We start from the raw sequence: 18,244 nt of genomic DNA on the forward strand, positions 1-18,244 counted from the left end.
TCCACCGCTGGAGTGCTCGCTCTACCCCGCTTTCAACACGTCACCGGCACCGACGATACCGGAAGTGACGCGGCTCCACCGAGACTACGGAAGCCGCCCGCTCGGAGGCTCAGCGTGCCACGCTGGATGTAGCGTCGCCAGGACAGCGCCCCCCCCCCCCGGCTGACTGAAAGAAACCCTCTTCAAGCCAGGATCCCCATCCTTGTGGCACCGCGTCCTGAGCCGAGAGCCTCCCACTGGGAGGAACGGCTCTATCCCAGAGCCTCGTCCTGCTCCAGGCCTTTGGGGTAGAGGGACTCCCCCTTGGGAAGTTTCGACCCTGAGCCTCTTGACAGGGGGAAGGATATTGGCGGGCGACACAATCCCCCTGAGCTTGGTAAGCTTGCGCAGCTCTTCTAGGTGTCCCTCTCCATGCAGGGACAGGAAAAACAGAGGAATTGGGCTTGGGTCCAGACCTTTAAACTCTCGTGTGTTTCCTGTCCCGGCAAGGAGGAGGAAGACGTCCTCCAGGGTGCTGTCAGGAGGGACGTCCTGGAAAAATACATTACTATTTTTTTTATGTTGATCACTGTGATAGGGTCTATCACAGTGACCAAAATAAACCAATAGGAAAAATCTTCCTATTGTTGCCGGGTGCCGGCTGGCAGATCTCGGCGGGCGCACTGCGCCCGCCATTTTCTTACCGGAAGATGCCAGCGGCCGTGCGGGGAAGCAGGAGGACCCAGGGACACACTGGTAAGTATCGGGGGGCGATCGAAGACCCTATTTCTCTGTCCTCTGATGTGCGATCACATCAGAGGACACAAATTAAACGGCAAATCGCGCTTTTCCTTTTGCGGTCGCCGTTATATGGTTAATACTGGCGATCGCAACCCAGGGGTTGGTAAAAACCAACCCGCATCATGTTCTCTGGGGTCTCAGCTACACCCGGCAGCAGAGACCCCAGATAAAATCCGACTCTGGGGGGCACTATACACTTTTTTCACAGCGCTGTTAATTAACGGCACTGTGGTTTAAGTAATCTTAACTACCACTGTTAAAAGATGTATCAGCGGTCATTAAGGGGTTAAGAAATCTGACAGTGAATACATGCTGCCCGAATACCAGGTAGCATGTATCTGGCTGTATGATTTCAGCCAGCATTTCTGAAAAAAAAAAACAAACAAAAAAAAAAGAAAAACACTTTCAAGGGACGCCGAGAGACCATGTTACGTGAGTGTACAGGGAGAGAAATGTCAGTCATTGGGAGTGGGTAGATAGAAAAACTGAGGACTAGCCTTTTTCAACTAGTTACCCATGCAGCTCGGTCCCCTGTGGCTCTTAAATTGTCTTTCCTCTGAAACGCTGCAATGTTTTAAAGAAGGGAATCCAAGAAAAAAAATGAAGTAAAGCAGCTATAAATATAAATAAATGATATAACTTTAATATATCCAATCATTTAAAATAAAACACAAAGGGGAAGTGACAAAGAGACCCCACACATCCGGGTTTGGCAGAAGATGAAGTCCAGTATATATGCAAAGGAATTTTTTATGCACGAATGGTTCGGGATATGACTTATAAGTTGTTAAAAACTGATAAGTAGTTATATTTCCATGGGGCATGTTCAAAACGTCACACGACATTAATAGCAGATTCGAAACATACATCAATTAGGTACAAAACGAACAAAAGAGAAATCTAAATTAGCTCAATATTTGGTGTGATCATCCTTTGCCTTCAAAACCACATCAATCCTTCTAGATACACCTGCACAAAGGTTTTTGAAGTTACTTGGCAGGGAGGTTACTCCCAACATCTTAAGAGAATTACCCACAAATCTTCTATAGATGTAAGCTTTTGCCAGTCCTTATGTGTCTTCATATAATCCCAGAGACTATGACATTAAGATGAGGGCTCTGTGGCGGCCATAGCCTCACTTCCAGGACTCCTTGTTCATCAAAGGTAAGATAGATATTAATGGCATTGGCTAGATAGTCGGGGTTGTCCTTCTGTAGAATACATTTGGAGCTGATCAAAGCCTCCCTGATGGTGTTGAATGATTAATAAGCCTCTCCCCATATTTCTCATTATGGAGAACACCAGGAAATGGGCAATTTTGGGGACTTTAGACACAGTGGTTGGCAAAGAAAACAATCAAGTTTAATTCCTTCTAAATTTGAAGATAGCCAGCAGTGTCATCAGCTTAACCCCTTCACCCCCAAGGGTGGTTTGCACGTTAATGACCGGGCCAATTTTTACAATTCTGACCACTGTCCCTTTATGAGGTTATAACTCTGGAACGCTTCAACGGATCTTGGCGATTCTGACATTGTTTTCTCGTGACATATCGTACTTCATGATAGTGGTAAAATTTCTTCGATATAAGTTGCGTTTATTTGTGAAAAAAACGAATATTTGGCGAAAATTTTGAAAATTTTGCAATTTTCCAACTTTTAATTTTTATGCCCTTAAATCACAGACATATGTCACGCAAAATACTTAATAAGTAACATTTCCCACATGTCTACTTTACATCAGCACAATTTTGGAACCAAAATTTTTTTTTGTGACGGAGTTATAAGGGTTAAAAGTTGACCAGCAATTTCTCATTTTTACAACACCATTTTTTTTTAGGGACCACATCTCATTTGAAGTCATTTTGAGGGGTCTATATGATAGAAAATACCCAAGTGTGACACCATTCTAAAAACTGCACCCCTCAAGGTACTCAAAACCACTTTCAAGAAGTTTATTAACCCTTCAGGTGTTTCACAGGAATTTTTGGAATGTTTAAATAAAAATGAACATTTAACTTTTTTTCACACAAAATGTATTTCAGATCCAATTTGTTTTATTTTACCAAGGGTAACAGGAGAAAATAGACCCCAAAATTTGTTGTACAATTTGTCCTGAGTATGCTGATACCCCATATGTGGGGGTAATCCACTGTTTGGGCGCATGGCAGAGCTCGGAAGGAAAGGAGCGCCATTTGACTTTTCAATGCAAAATTGACAGGAATTGAGATGGGACGCCATGTTGCATTTGGAGAGCCCCTGATGTGCCTAAACATTGAAACCCCCCACAAGTGACACCATTTTGGAAAGTAGACCCCCTAAGGAACTTATCTAGATGTGTGGTGAGCACTTTGACCCAACAAGTGCTTCACAGAAGTTTATAATGCAGAGCGGTAAAAATAAAAAATCATATTTTTTCACAAAAATGATATTTTCGCCCCCAATTTTTTATTTTCCCAAGGGTAACAGAAGAAATTGGACCCCAAAAATTGTTGTGCAATTTGTCCTGAGTACGCTGATACCCCATATGTGGGTGTAAACCATTGTTTGGGCGCAGAGCAGAGCTCGGAAGGGAAGGAGCGCCATTTGACTTTTCAATGCAAAATTGACTGGAATTGAGATGGGATGTCATGTTGCGTTTGGAGAGCTCCTGATGTGCCTAAACATTGAAACCCCCCACAAGTGACACCATTTTGGAAAGTAGACCCCCTAAGGAACTTATCGAGATGTGTGGTGAGCACTTTGACCCAACAAGTGCTTCACAGAAGTTTATAATGCAGAGCCGTAAAAATAAAAAATCATATTTTTTCACAAAAATGATCTTTTCGCCCCCATTTTTTTTATTTCCCCAAGGGTAAGAGAAGAAATTAGAGCACAAAAATTAGAGCACAAAAGTTGTTGTGCAATTTGTCCTGAGTACGACGATACCCCATATGTGGGGGTAAACCACTGTTTGGGCGCATAGCAGAGCTCGGAAGGGAAGGAGCGCTATTTTACTTTTCAATGCAAAATTGACTGGAATTAAGATGGGATGCCATGTTGCGTTTGCAGAGCCCCTGATGTGCCTAAACATTAAAAACCCCCACAAGTGACACCATTTTGGAAAGTAGACCCCCTAAGGAACTTATCTAGATGTGTTTTGAGAGCTTTGAACCCCCAAGTGTTTCACTACAGTTTATAACGCAGAGCCGTGAAAATAAATTCTTTTTTTTTTTTTTTTCACAAAAATGATTTTTTAGCCCCCAGTTTTGTATTTTCACAAGGGTAACAGGATAAATTGGACCCCAAAATTTGTTGTCCAATTTGTCCTGAGTATGCTGATACCCGATATGTGGGGGGGAACCACTGTTTGGGCGCATGACAGAGCTCGGAAGGGAAGGAGCGCCATTTGGAATGCAGACTTAAATGGATTGGTCTGCAGGCGTCACGTTGCATTTGCAGAGCCCCTGATGTACCCAAACAGTACAAACCCCCCACAAGTGACCCCATATTGGAAACTAGACCCCCCAAGGAACTTATCTAGATGTGTTGTGAGAACTTTGAACCCCCAAGTGTTTCACTACAGTTTATAACGCAGAGCCGTGAAAATAAAAAATCCTTTTTTTCCCACAAAACTTATTTTTTGGCCCCCAGTTTTGTATTTTCCCAAGGGTAGCAGGAGAAATTGGACCCCAAAAGATGATGTCCAATTTGTCCTGAGTACGCTGATACCCCATATGTTGGGGTAAACCCCTGTTTGGGCACACGGGAGAGCTCGGAAGGGAAGGAGCACTGTTTTCCTTTTTCAACGCAGAATTGGCTGGAATTCAGATCGGATGCCATATCCCGTTTGGAAAGCCCCTGATGTGCCTAAACAGTGGAAACCCCCCAATTATAACTGAAACCCTAATCCAAACACACCCCTTACCCTAATCCCAACATTAACCCTAACCACTCCTCTAACCCAGACACACCCAACCCTATTCCCAACCGTAAATGTAATCCAAACCCTAACCCTATCTTTAGCCCCAACCCTAACTGTAGCCCCAACCCTAGCCCCAACCCTAGCCCTAACTCTAGTCCTAACTCTAGTCCTAACTCTAGCCCTAACCCTAACGGGAAAATGGAAATAAATACATTTTTTAATTTTTTTATTTTTCCCTAACTAAGGGGGTGATGAAGGGGGGTTTGATTTACTTTTATAGCGGGTTTTTTAGCGGATGTTTATGATTGGCAGCCGTCACACACTGAAAGACGCTTTTCATTGCAAAAAATATTTTTTGCGTTACCACATTTTGAGAGCTGTAATTTTTCCATATTTGAGTCCACAGAGTCATGTGAGATCTTGTTTTTTGTGGGACGAGTTGACGTTTTTATTGGTAACATTTTCGGACACGTGACATTTTTTGATCGCTTTTTATTCCGATTTTTGTGAGGCAGAGTGATCAAAAACCAGCTATTCATGAATTTCTTTTTGGGGAGGCGTTTATACCGTTCCGCGTTTGGTAAAATTGATAAAGCAGTTTTATTCGTCGGGTCAGTACGATTACAGCGATATCTCATTTATATCATTTTTTTAATGTTTTGGCGCTTTTATACGATAAAAACTATTTTATAGAAAAAATAATTATTTTGGTATCGCTTTATTCTCAGGACTATAACTTTTTTATTTTTTTGCTGATGATGCTGTATGGCGGCTCGTTTTTTGCGGGACAAGATGACGTTTTCAGCGGTACCATGGTTATTTATATCAGTCTTTTTGATCGCGTGTTATTCCACTTTTTGTTCGGCGGTATGATAATAAAGCGTTGTTTTTTGCCTCGTTTTTTTATTTTTTTTCTTACGGTGTTTACTGAAGGGGTTAACTAGTGGGCCAGTTTTATAGGTCGGGTCGTTACGGACGCGGCGATACTAAATATGTGTACTTTTATTGTTTTTTTTATTTTATTTAGATAAAGAAATGTATTTATGGGAATAATATATATTTTTTTTTTTTTCATTATTTTGGAATATTTTTTTTTTTTTTTTTTACACATTTGGAAATTTTTTTTTTTACTTTCTCACTTTGCCCCAGGGGGGGACAATACAGATCGGTGATCTGTCAGTTTGCATAGCACTCTGACAGATCACCGATCTGAGAGAAGTGCAGGCTGCTTCACAGTGCCTGCTCTGAGCAGGCTTCTGTGAAGCCACCTCCCTCCCTGCAGGACCCGGATCCGCGGCCATCTTGGATCCGGGTCTGGAGCAGGGAGGGAGGTAAGACCCTCGCAGCAACGCGATCACATCGCGTTGCTGCGGGGGGCTCAGGGAAGCCCGCAGGGAGCCCCCTCCCTGCGCGATGCTTCCCTGCACCGCCGGCACATCGCGATCATGTTTGATCGCGGTGTGCCGGGGGTTAATGTGCCGGGGGCGGTCCGTGACCGCTCCTGGCACATAGTGCCGGATGTCAGCTGCGATATGCAGATGACACCCGGCCGCGATCGGCCGCGCTCCCCCCGTGAGCGCGGCCGATCGCGTATGACGTACTATTCCGTCCTTGGGAAGTAGGGCCCACCCCACATGGACGGAATAGTACGTCTAATGACAGAAAGGGGTTAAAACTGGAAACAAGCTGTGAGACACAGCTGCATCCATCTACTGTTCAGAAAAGTCAGTCCAGACTGCATAGAAACATTTCAGCCAAAAAAAAACCCCTACCTTCCACACGTGAACAAGGCAAAGGTGAATCAACTATGAAAAAAAATGGCAGCAGGAGCTCTGGACAGATTAGTCAAGATGTGAAATATCTGGGAGAAACAGAAGGCAGTTTGTTCACCAAAGGGCTGTAGAACAGTACAATAACCAGTCTGCAGGCAACTGTGAAGCATGTTGAAGGTTCCTTTTAAGAGTAGGGCTACATGTCAGCAAATTAAGTTGGGAATTTAGTCATGATTAATGATTTAGCCATCATGCAAAACCATCAGGGAGGGGTCTGTTTGTCTCCAAACGAATACTGCAGCAGGACAATGACATTCAATATCATTAATTATTTTAAGAATTGCGCAGGCCCACAGCAACAGCTGATCTGTGGTTAGTTTTCCAAGTTGACTGAAATCATCTCCCTGGCGAGTTCCTTCAAATACCTGTGTGCTTAGAAGAATTGATGTTTTGATATCAAAGGGTCTTCACACCAAATATTGATTTGATTTTTCACTTTTGCTGATTTACTTTGAATTTTTTTAAATTTATAAAAATTAACTATAAACATTTTTTATTTTTGAAAGCATTCTTACTTGGCAGCATTTTTCTCTACCTGCCTAAAACTTATGCATAGAACTGTTAAATACAGACACCTTTACCTTAAAATCCACATACAAACAGCAGTAACTTATCGATCTGCATGTAGACTTTTTGGTCAACATTGCCATAGTTCTCCAATAACTAATTATTACTATAGTTCTTTAAGAAGACTGCGAGCTACAGAAACAATTAAACTTGATTTAATTACCTTAACTGTCTGGTCCAAAGATGAAGTAACTGCTCGGGATTGGGGCCCTCCAGTGCCACACTGTACATCAGTGATCGGAAGTGAATGTTGGGTCCACATGTGACGCGGTTCAGAACCTCGAGAGCCTTCAGTCTGCAAAACACTGATACAAGAGACTGTTAGACATTTGTTACACCTTACAGTACTAACCTTTTAAAGAAGCAACAAAAATTTAGTTTATTGAAAAAATAATGCTACTTAAATGAACAACAGCAAATTGTCATTAGGTTTTGCACGCAGTTTGCTTTCTCACATTTTCCCTCTGAAGAGATTGCCACATAAAGATTGGATGTACATGGTACTCACCCAGCACCAAATGGTTGGAAAGGGTCAAACATAAAAGAGACACGACTGATATGTCAATTTCTGTGGAAAGATACCGTAATACCTCGAACTACTACTTTCTCAGTTTCTAGACCTTAAAACCAACAATACTCAAGTGTTACGCTATTCAGTAGATGTCATTTTTATATGATGATGTAGAGCTATGTTTGGTTGTATCAAATAGTGTAAAATGCGAACGCATAGGACAATTGCCACCTTGTCTTTTCACCGATTCACAGAAAAATATATCCACTTTGCTGACATATAGAGGTCATAATTGCGACCATACTAGTAGTAATCAGTCAGGTATTGACAGTGTCTCAGTTCTTTGAAACTTACAAAATAAAACAGTATAAAATCTGCATTAACAATCAGGACCCAAGTTAAAAATAATATTTTTAACTGAACAAAAAAATTTTTTTTTTTAAAAAGGCACAAACATGAAAAAAAAAACCACTAAAAGGGGACCTGTAGAGATGACAGAAGGGGCAAGCCATACTCATACACAATAATTCCACTTGAAAATCTTGACAATTTCACTTGCCTTGAAAAACATGGCATGTGAACATGTCCCGAGAAACCCAAATGTCAAATGTTCTATATCACACAATACATTTCTGAGTTAGCCAAGGAAAGTGGTGTTAATATGATTTGAGCCACCCCCCCTCCCAAAAAAAAAAAAAGCATATGCACAAGACAAAAAAAACGACAGTCATGACTTTAGACTCGACCACAGAAACGTCTCACAGAATAACTAACATTGTTTAATTCCATCGTGAAAATCAAACATTCTGTATAGATGCAAGGTGTATAGTGGAGCACGTTCTGTCCATCTTCAAGTTATCAAAGAATAAATGAATGCATACCAGAATAATCCTTCTTGTAGCTCCTGGAGTAAACATTTATTGTAAAAATCCTACAGCAACAGAAACCTGAGCTTCGTTTTAAGAACAGATCTCACCTGAAAAGGTTCCACACAAGAGCAAGACTATCCTTGGCTCCGGTCAGGAAATGACTACTGTCATCTGTGAAGGTGAGGCAGGTGACATCCTGGTAGTGACTATTGAGAATGGTAAGTAGATGTCCTGTGCAAACCTGAAAAGAGAAATAGGAAAGCAGAGACAGATTAGATTACTATATAATTTCCAGCATAGATCATATAAAGGCGATGATGGGAGCATTGCTATAACAAGACACCTTACAACAGCTGTCAATCTTCTGTTCAGTAAGCTAAACAGATAAAATCAGTTTAGACACATGTAATCTGTAAGACCGTGTTATTTCCTATCATGTCTACCAATAGATAATAAATAGTGATGGTTTCTAACAGACTATGGGCCCGATTCATCATTTGCAATTTATTAAAGTCAATGTTATTTTTTTTGTCCTGTAGTATTCGCTGCCATTTTTTGCACCAAAATCTTTCAAATGATATATGCAATTCATGTATTTGACGCAAAATCAAGAATACTATACTGCAATTATTTTAAAAAGTTGCAAAACTGCACCAGTTTCAAAATCCTGACTCCTGGGGAGGACTGGTGTGGGAAGCGTCAAAAAAATGAGACATTTGGTAAAAAATTACAGTTCATGAATCTGTCTAAAATATCTGAATAAGCAAAGTTGTAGTTTCACGCACGTTTGACAAAAAATAATTGTTTGTAGTGCACTTAAAATTTCAATTAAGACATCAATAGTAGAAAACAAAACAAACAAAAAAAAAAAAGTACAGTGCCTACAAGTAGTATTCAACCCCCTGCAGATTTAGCAGGTTTACACATTTGGAATTAACTTGGCATTGTGACATTTGGACTGTAGATCAGCCTGGAAGTGTGAAATGCACTGCAGCAAAAAAGAATGTTATTTCTTTGTTTATTTTTTTTTTAAATTGTGAAAAGTTTTTTCAGAGGGTCATTTATTATTCAACCCCTCAACCCCCCAGAATTCTGTTTGGTTCCCCTAAAGTATTAAGAAGTAGTTCAGGCACAAAGAACAATGAGCTTCACATGTTTGGATTAATTATCTCTTTTTCCAGCCTTTTCTGACTATTTAAGACCCTCCCCAAACTTGTGAACAGCACTCATACATGGTCAACATGGGAAAGACAAAGGAGCATTCCAAGGCCATCAGAGACAAGATCGTGGAGGGTAACAAGGCTGGCAAGGGGTACAAAACCCTTTCCAAGGAGTTGGGCCTACCTGTCTCCACTGTTGGGAGCATCATCCAGAAGTGGAAGGTTTATGGAACTACTGTTAGCCTTCCATGGCCTGGACAGCCTTTGAAAGTTTCCTCCCGTGCCGAGGCCAGGCTTGTCCGAAGGTTCAAGGCTAACCCAAGGACAACAAGGAAGGAGCTCCGGGAAGATCTCATGGCAGTGGGGACATTGGTTTCAGTCAATACCATAAGTAACGTACTCCACCGCAATGGTCTCCGTTCCAGACGAGCCCGTAAGGTACCTTTACTTTCAAAGCGTCATGTCAAGGCTCGTCTACAGTTTGCTCATGATCACTTGGAGGACTCTGAGACTGACTGGTTCAAGATTCTCTGGTCTGATGAGACCAGGATCGAGATCTTTGGTGCCAACCACACACGTGACGTTTGGAGACTGGATGGCACTGCATACGACCCCAAGAATACCATGCCTACAGTCAAGCATGGTGGTGGCAGCATCATGCTGTGGGGCTGTTTCTCAGCCAAGGGGCCTGGCCATCTGGTCCGCATCCATGGGAAGATGGATAGCACGGCCTACCTGGAGATTTTGGCCAAGAACCTCCGCTCCTCCATCAAGGATCTTAAGATGGGTCGTCATTTCATCTTCCAACAAGACAACGACCCAAAGCACACAGCCAAGAAAACCAAGGCCTGGTTCAAGAGGCAAAAAATCAAGGTGTTGCAGTGGCCTAGTCAGTCTCCTGACCTTAACCCAATTGAAAACTTGTGGAAGGAGCTCAAGATTAAAGTCCACATGAGACACCCAAAGAACCTAGATAACTTGGAGAAGATCTGCATGGAGGAGTGGGCCAAGATAACTCCAGAGACCTGTGCCGGCCTGATCAGGTCTTAGAAAAGATGATTATTAGCTGTAATTGCAAACAAAGGTTATTCCACAAAATATTAAACCTAGGGGTTGAAGAATAATTGACCCACACTTTTATGTTTAAAATTTATAAAAATTTAACTGAGCAACAAAACTTTTTGGTTTGTAAGATTTATGCATCTGTTAATAAATCCTGCTCTTGTTTGAAGTTTGAAGGCTCTAACTTATTTGCATCTTATTAAACCTGCTAAATCTGCAGGGGGTTGAATACTACTTTGAGGCACTGTATATTGAAAGAAATATAAATATATGGAAAAAGTAGCAGTTTTCTTAAAAATGTGGTGTAATGTTAACCTCTTTCTGACCTCGGACGGGATAGTACGTCCGAGGTCAGATACCGCGCATTGATGCAGGGCTCCGGCGGTGAGCCCGAATCAAAGCCAGGACATGTCAGCTGTTTTGAACAGCTGACATGTGCCCGCAATAGCGGCGGGTGAAATCGCGATTCACCCGCCGCTATTAACTAGTTAAATGCCGCTGTCAAACGCAGACAGCGGCATTTAACCGGCGCTTCCGGCCAGAAATGAGCGCATCGCTGACCCCCGTCACATGATCGGGGGTCAGCGATGCTTCTGCATTGTAACCATAGAGGTCCTTGAGACCTCTATGGTTACTGATCGCCGGCAGCTGTGAGCGCCACCCTGTGGCCGGCGCTCACAGCACACCTGCATTTCTGCTGCATAGCAGCGATCTTATGATCGCTGCTATGTAGCAGAGCCGATCGCGTTGTGCCAGCTTCTAGCCTCCCATGGAGGCTATTGAAGCATGGCAAAAGTAAAAAAAAAAAAAAAGTAAAAAAAAAATGTGAAAAAAATAAAAGTTTAAATCACCCCCCTTTCGCCCCAATCAAAATAAATCAATAAAAAAAAAAAAATCAAACCTACACATATTTGGTATCGCCACGTTCAGAATCGCCAGATCTATCAATAAAAAAAAAAGCATTAACCTGATTGCTAAACGGCGTAGCGAGAAAAAAAATTTGAAACTCCAGAATTACTTTTTTTTGGTCGCCGCGACATTGCATTAAAATGCAATAACAGGCGATCAAAAGAACGTATCTGCACCAAAATGGTATCATTAAAAACGCCAGCTCGGCACGCAAAAAATAAGCCCTAAACTGACCCCAGATCATGAAAAATTAAGACGCTACGAGCATCGGAAAATGGCGCAATTTTCTTGTTTTTTAGCAAAGTTTTGAATTTTTTTTCACCACTTAGATAAAAAAATAACCTATTCATGTTATGTGTCTATGAACTCGTACTGACCTGGAGAATTATAATGGCAGGTCAGTTTCAGCATTTAGTGAACCTAGCAAAAAAGCCAAACAAAAAACAAGTGTGAGATTGCACTTTTTTTTGCAATTTCACCGCACTTGGAATTTTTTTCCCGTTTTCTAGTACACGACATGGTAAAACCAATGATGTCGTTCAAAAGTACAACTCGTCACGCAAAAAATAAGCCCTCACATGGCCAAATTGACAGAAAAATAAAAAAGTTATGGCTCTGGGAAGGAGGGGAGCGAAAAACAAACACGGAAAAATAGAAAATCCCAAGGTCATGAAGGGGTTAAAGTTGTCCACTACTAGGACAACCCCTCCATCAAAATGTTTGGCCTCCATAAAATAATAAAGCTTATACTCACCTCCCGTGCAGGCACCATTACCACGCTGTCGGCAATCGCTCTGCCAGTGGCTTTCGTGTGTTGTGACAGGAGACGCCGGTGTCACTGTCCCCGCCTCCGGGCTGTAGCTGATCCCAGGCTTCCTCTACCTGCTCAATGCGACAGAAGGCGGGGACAGTGACACCAGCGCTGATTGACACCGGTGTCATGTGTCACAACACTGCATGAGGGCCCCGGGGACAGCGAGTGCCGACACTGCGGGAACGGCGAGGCGAGTATAGGCTTCATAATTTTTGCAGGGAAAAGCAAGGGCTATGAGAAGACGTTGTCCAAGTAGTGGACAACTTCTTTAAGCCAATGTTTAAATCTCCACAACAATATCTTGGCTATAGAAGTAAAGTTACACAGACCATACTAAAATTAACCTCTTAGCAACATACAGTGTGCATATACTGCAGAAGAGTGCACTGCATGGGTGCAGTGGGTTCAGTAGCTCAGTCCATGCAGTGTGGGTGCCAGTTGTATTAGGCTAGTTTCACACTAGCGTTTAGCCGGGCTGCGGACTTCCTCAGTGAAGCCCCGCCCACTGCCGCACCTCTTCATTCAGCTCCGCCTACGGCTGCATGCGCACCCTACCTTTAACATTGGGTACGCAGGCCATGCCGCTGTATGCGGATGCAGCCACATGTGTCGTTTTGACGGTGCGGCATCTGTACGAAATTGCAACTTGTTGCGTTCGGCGCAGGTCATCGCACCATCAAAACAACACATGCGGCCGCATCCGCATATAGCGGCATGGCCTGCGTACCCAATGTTAACAAAAAAGCACAAGGTGTGCAATACTCAGGGACATGGCCAAGGTAAGGAAGGCTGAAAAACGACTACCTTTGAACAAGAAACATAAGATAAAACATCAAGACTGGGCCAAGAAATATCTAGATTTTCAAAGATTTTATGGACTGATGAAAGGAGAGTGACTCTTGATGGGCCAGATGGATGGGCCAGAGGCTGGATCAGTAAAGGGTAGAGCTCCACTCTGACTCAGACGCCAGCAAGGTGGAGGTGGGGCACTGGTATGGGCTGGTATCATCAAAGATGAACTTGTGGGACCTTTTCAGGTTGAGGATGGAGTGAAGCTCAACTCCCAGACCTACTGCCAGTTTCTGGAAGACAACTTCTTCAAGCAGTGGTACAGGAATAAGTCGGTATTGTTCAAGAAAAACATGATGATTTTCATGCAGGACAATGCTCCATCACATGCCTCCATCTACTCCACAGCGTGGCTGGCCAGTAAAGGTCTCAAAGAAAAAATAATGACATGGCCCCCTTGTTCACCTGATCTGAACCCCATAGAGAACCTGTGGTCCCTCATAAAATGTGAGATCTACAGGGAGTGAAAACAGTACATATCTCGGAACAGTGTCTGGGAGGCTGTGGTGGCTGCTGCACGCAATGTTGGTCATAAACAGATCAAGCAACTGACAGAATCTATGGATGGAAGGCTGCTGAGTGTCATCATAAAGAAAGGGGGCTATATCGGTCACTATTTTTTTGGGGGGGGGTTGTTTTTGCATGTCCGAAATGTTTATTTCTAAATTTTGTGCAGTTATATTGGTTTACCTGGTGAAAATAAACCAGTGAGATGGGAATATATTTGGTTTTTATTAAGTTGCCTAATAATTCTGCACAGTAATAGTTACCTGCACAAACACATATCCTCCTAAGATAGCCAAATCTAAAAAAAAACCCACTCCAACTTCCAAAAATATTAAGCTTTGATATTTATGAGTCTTTTGGATTGATTGATTACATAGTTGTTGATTAATAATAAAAATAATCCTTTAAAATACAACTTGCCTAATAATTCTGCACACAGTGTATTTATACACAACAGGACACAAGAATAATTCAACAGAACTATCGCTATGGGAGAGAGATAGTATGATAGATATAATTTGTAACGCTGGCACACTGGCACAGCCCTCACGGCGGCCCAGGCACACTGGCACAGCCCTCACGGCGGCCCAGGCACACTGGCACAGCCCTCACGGCGGCCCAGGCACACTGGCACAGCCCTCACGGCGGCCCAGGCACACTGGCACAGCCCTCACGGCGGCCCAGGCACACTGGCACAGCCCTCACGGCGGCCCAGGCACACTGGCACAGCCCTCACGGCGGCCCAGGCACACTGGCACAGCCCTCACGGCGGCCCAGGCACACTGGCACAGCCCTCACGGCGGCCCAGGCACACTGGCACAGCCCTCACGGCAGCCCAGGCACACTGGCACAGCCCTCACGGCGTAACACCAGTGACCCACATCCCCGATGCCCCCACACATGGAGCCCCAGCACCTTACCTCCCACAGGTAAACACTTTCTGCAATGCCGGCTGCTAGGTACAGGCCATTAGGGGATGCAGACAAGCACGTCACCGGCGCCGAGCATACGATCTTCTGCTGCAGCTGATCCTGGAGGACAACGACAACCAAGGGTTAATCTCAGAAAGCAGGGAGCCGGGACGCCGCCATTGCTCTCAGCTCACCCACCTTTCTTTGTAGCTCCCATACATTGATGTAGTTCTTCCCCAGCTGTCCTCCGAGGAGATACTGCCCGCCGAGCATCACCAGGCCTCGGGTGGACGTGTTTCCTCCACGATAGGTGAGCAGAACCGCTCCCGTCTGTGGATCCCAAGCCGAGCAATTAGCAACTTGTCCCGCAGCATCGGTGCTCAACACGAGCTCTAAGGGCGCCGCCATGTTTGCCGCCCGGGGAAAGAGTCACGTGTTCGCCACACAAGCGGCGCTTTGGGTATCATGTGACGGCGCTGCTGCCGCTCATTTGTCTGCTCGCCGCATACTGAGGCAGCTCGTGAACTGGGGGGCGTCAAGAGTGTACTGGCCACTGGGGGGCGCTGCTAAATACTCACTCAGGCAATGGCTCGGCCTCGGCTCCCTTTTCTCTCTGCACGACCTGGTTACCTCACAGACCTCTGTGAAAGCAAAGAAGTGAATACTTTGGCTGATGCCGTAATTACAAGCCTGTGTGCCGCTCATGTGTGAACAGGGCTTTGAAGTTACATATTTATTGCTCACTAGATGGTGGCCCGATTCTAACGTATCAGGTATTCTAGAATATGTATGTCCACGTAGTATATTGCCCAGTGACGTAGTATATTGCCCAGTGACGTAGTATATTGCCCAGCCACGTAGTATATTGCCCAGCCACGTAGTATACAGCACAGAGCCACGTAGTATATTGCCCATCTACGAACTATATTCATACCTCCCAACTTTCGAGGAAGGGAAAGAGGGACAAAGTTAGCGGCGCGCGCAGCGGCAAATTTTAGGCCACACCTCTGACCACACCCATTTGACAACTAGTCACGCCCCAACCACACCCATTTAGCACTTCTGATCACAATGTTTCATAAACAATAATTATAAACAAAAAAAGATATGGCCACACATGACGCTCCATACTGTATAATGGCCACACATGATGCTCCATACTGTATAATGGCCACACATGACGCTCCATACTGTATAATGGCCACACGTGACGCTCCATACTGTATAATGGCCCCAAATGATGCTGCGTACAGTGTACTGGCCCCACATGATGCTCCATACTGTATAATGGCCACACATGATGCTGCATACTGTATAATGGCCACACATGATGCTCCATACTGTATAATGGCCCCACATGATGCTCTATACTGTATAATGGCTCCACATGATGCTCCATACTGTATATTGGCCACACAGTGCTCCATACTGTATAATGGCCACACATGATGCTCCATACTGTATAATGGCCACATTATGCTCCATACTATATAATGGCCCCACATGATGCTGCGTACAGTATACTTGCCCCACGTGATGGTCCATACAGTATAACGGCCCCACACAATGCTGGGTACAGTATAATGGCCACACATAATGCTGGGTACAGTATAATGGCCCCTCACGATGCTCCATGCAGTATAATGGCCCCACACAATGCTGGGTGCAGTATAATGGCCACACATGGTTACCCCACCCCATCATTGCCTTCTCCATCACTACACACACACACCTTTCACCGCGCTCCCTCGCAGCAGCCGGCAGCTTCCCCTCCCACGGCGCTGAATGGTGTCATCCAGCTGCGCCGCTGACTGCTCACGTCGCTAAAGCTGTGATACACCACTGATAAAGACCTCCGTGTCTCCTGTGCCAGTCAGTGTCAGAGCGAGGAGCAATATCTGCTCCGATCCGGCACAGCCAGCGTCTGCTCCGTACACCTCGTACACACGCGACTCCGCTCCATACACCTCGTACACACACAACTCCGCTCCATACACCTTGCACATGCGGCTCCGCTCTGTACACCTCGTACACACACGGCTCCGCTCCGTACACCTCATACACACACGGCTCCTCCCCATACACCTCGTACACACACGGCTCCGCTCCGTACACCTCGTACACACACGGCTCCGCTCCGTACACCTCATACACACACGGCTCCTCCCCATACACCTCGTACACACACGGCTCCACTCCATACACTTCGTACACACACAGCTCCGCTCCATACACCTTATACACACACGGCTCCGCTCCGTACACCTCATTAAACACACGGCTCCTCACCATACATCTCGTACACACACGGCTCCACTCCGTACACCTCGTACACACATGGCTCCGCTCCATACACCTCGTACACACACGACTGCACTCCATACACCTTGCACATGCGGCTCCGCTCCGTAGACCTCGTACACAGCTCTGCTCCGTACACCTCATACACACACGGCTCCACTCCATACACCTCATACACACACGGCTCCACTCCGTACACCTCGCACACACACGGCTCCACTCCGTACACCTCGTACACACATGGCTCCGCTCCGTACACATTGCACACGCTGCTCCACTCCGTATACCTTGCACACACGGCTCCGCTCCGTACACCTCATACACACATGGCTCCGCTCCATACATCTCGTACACACACGGCAGCACTCCATACACCTCGTATACTCACGGCTCCACTCCATACACATTGCACACGCTCCGCTCCGTATACCTTGCACACACACGGCTCTGCTCCGTACACCTCATACACATACGGCTCCTCTCCATACATCTCGCACACACGCTGCTCCACACCGTACACCTCGTACACACACAGCTCCGCTCCGTTCACATTGCACACGCTGCTCCGCTCCGTATACCTTGCACACACGGCTCCGCTCCGTACACCTCATACACACATGGCTCCGCTCCATACATCTCGTACACACACGGCTCTGCTCCATACACCTCGTACACCCGGCTCCGCTCCATACACATTGCACACGCTGCTCCACTCTGTATACCTTGTACACACATGGCTCTGCTCCGCACACCTCGTGCACACGTGGCTCTGCTCTGTACACCTCGTACACACGTGGCTCCGCTCTGTACACGTCTTACACACATGACTCTGCTCCATACACCTTTCACACGCTGCTCCGCTCCGTACACCTCTTACACACACGACTCCGCTCCATACACGTTTCACACGCTGCTCCGCTCCATACACCTCGTACACACACGGCTATGCTACATCCACACTGTAAAAACCTCCTGACCTCACACATACGCTTACCTTCCTCCAGCGCTATGACAACCAGCAGAGTCCTGTACACGGAGGTCCTCCCGATCATGTGACCCCCCTGACTCCTCCCATCCTGTGACTTCATCACAGGTCCTGTGCGCACAGAGCAGCCAATATGCTTCTCTGCGGGTGCAGGGGCTCAGGGAGCTGACCGGGTGATATACACACCTCCCAACCAGTGCGGGACAACTAATGTCCCACCTGGGATCGCGGGGCTGACTATCAAAATCGGGACAGTCCCGCTGGATCCGGGATGGTTGGGAGGTATG

General features: G+C 45.3%; 1 protein-coding gene across 1 annotated transcript in view; it reads right to left on the reverse strand.

Moving 5' to 3' along the window:
• WDR18 (WD repeat domain 18) overlaps nt 1-15,212 on the reverse strand; it is a 55,229-nt gene extending 40,017 nt beyond the window's left edge. Inside the window, exons 1-4 of the mRNA XM_077271502.1 lie at nt 14,870-15,212; nt 14,681-14,791; nt 8,567-8,700; nt 7,243-7,384 (exon numbers count right to left, since the gene is read on the reverse strand). Coding sequence (XP_077127617.1) covers nt 7,243-7,384; nt 8,567-8,700; nt 14,681-14,791; nt 14,870-15,079 — 597 coding nt within the window. The 5' untranslated portion in view covers nt 15,080-15,212. The remainder of the gene's footprint in view (nt 1-7,242; nt 7,385-8,566; nt 8,701-14,680; nt 14,792-14,869) is intronic.
• Nucleotides 15,213-18,244: the final 3,032 nt, after the last annotated feature.

Source organism: Ranitomeya variabilis, chromosome 1, assembly GCF_051348905.1.
Source record: "Ranitomeya variabilis isolate aRanVar5 chromosome 1, aRanVar5.hap1, whole genome shotgun sequence".
NCBI lineage: Eukaryota > Metazoa > Chordata > Amphibia > Anura > Dendrobatidae > Ranitomeya > Ranitomeya variabilis.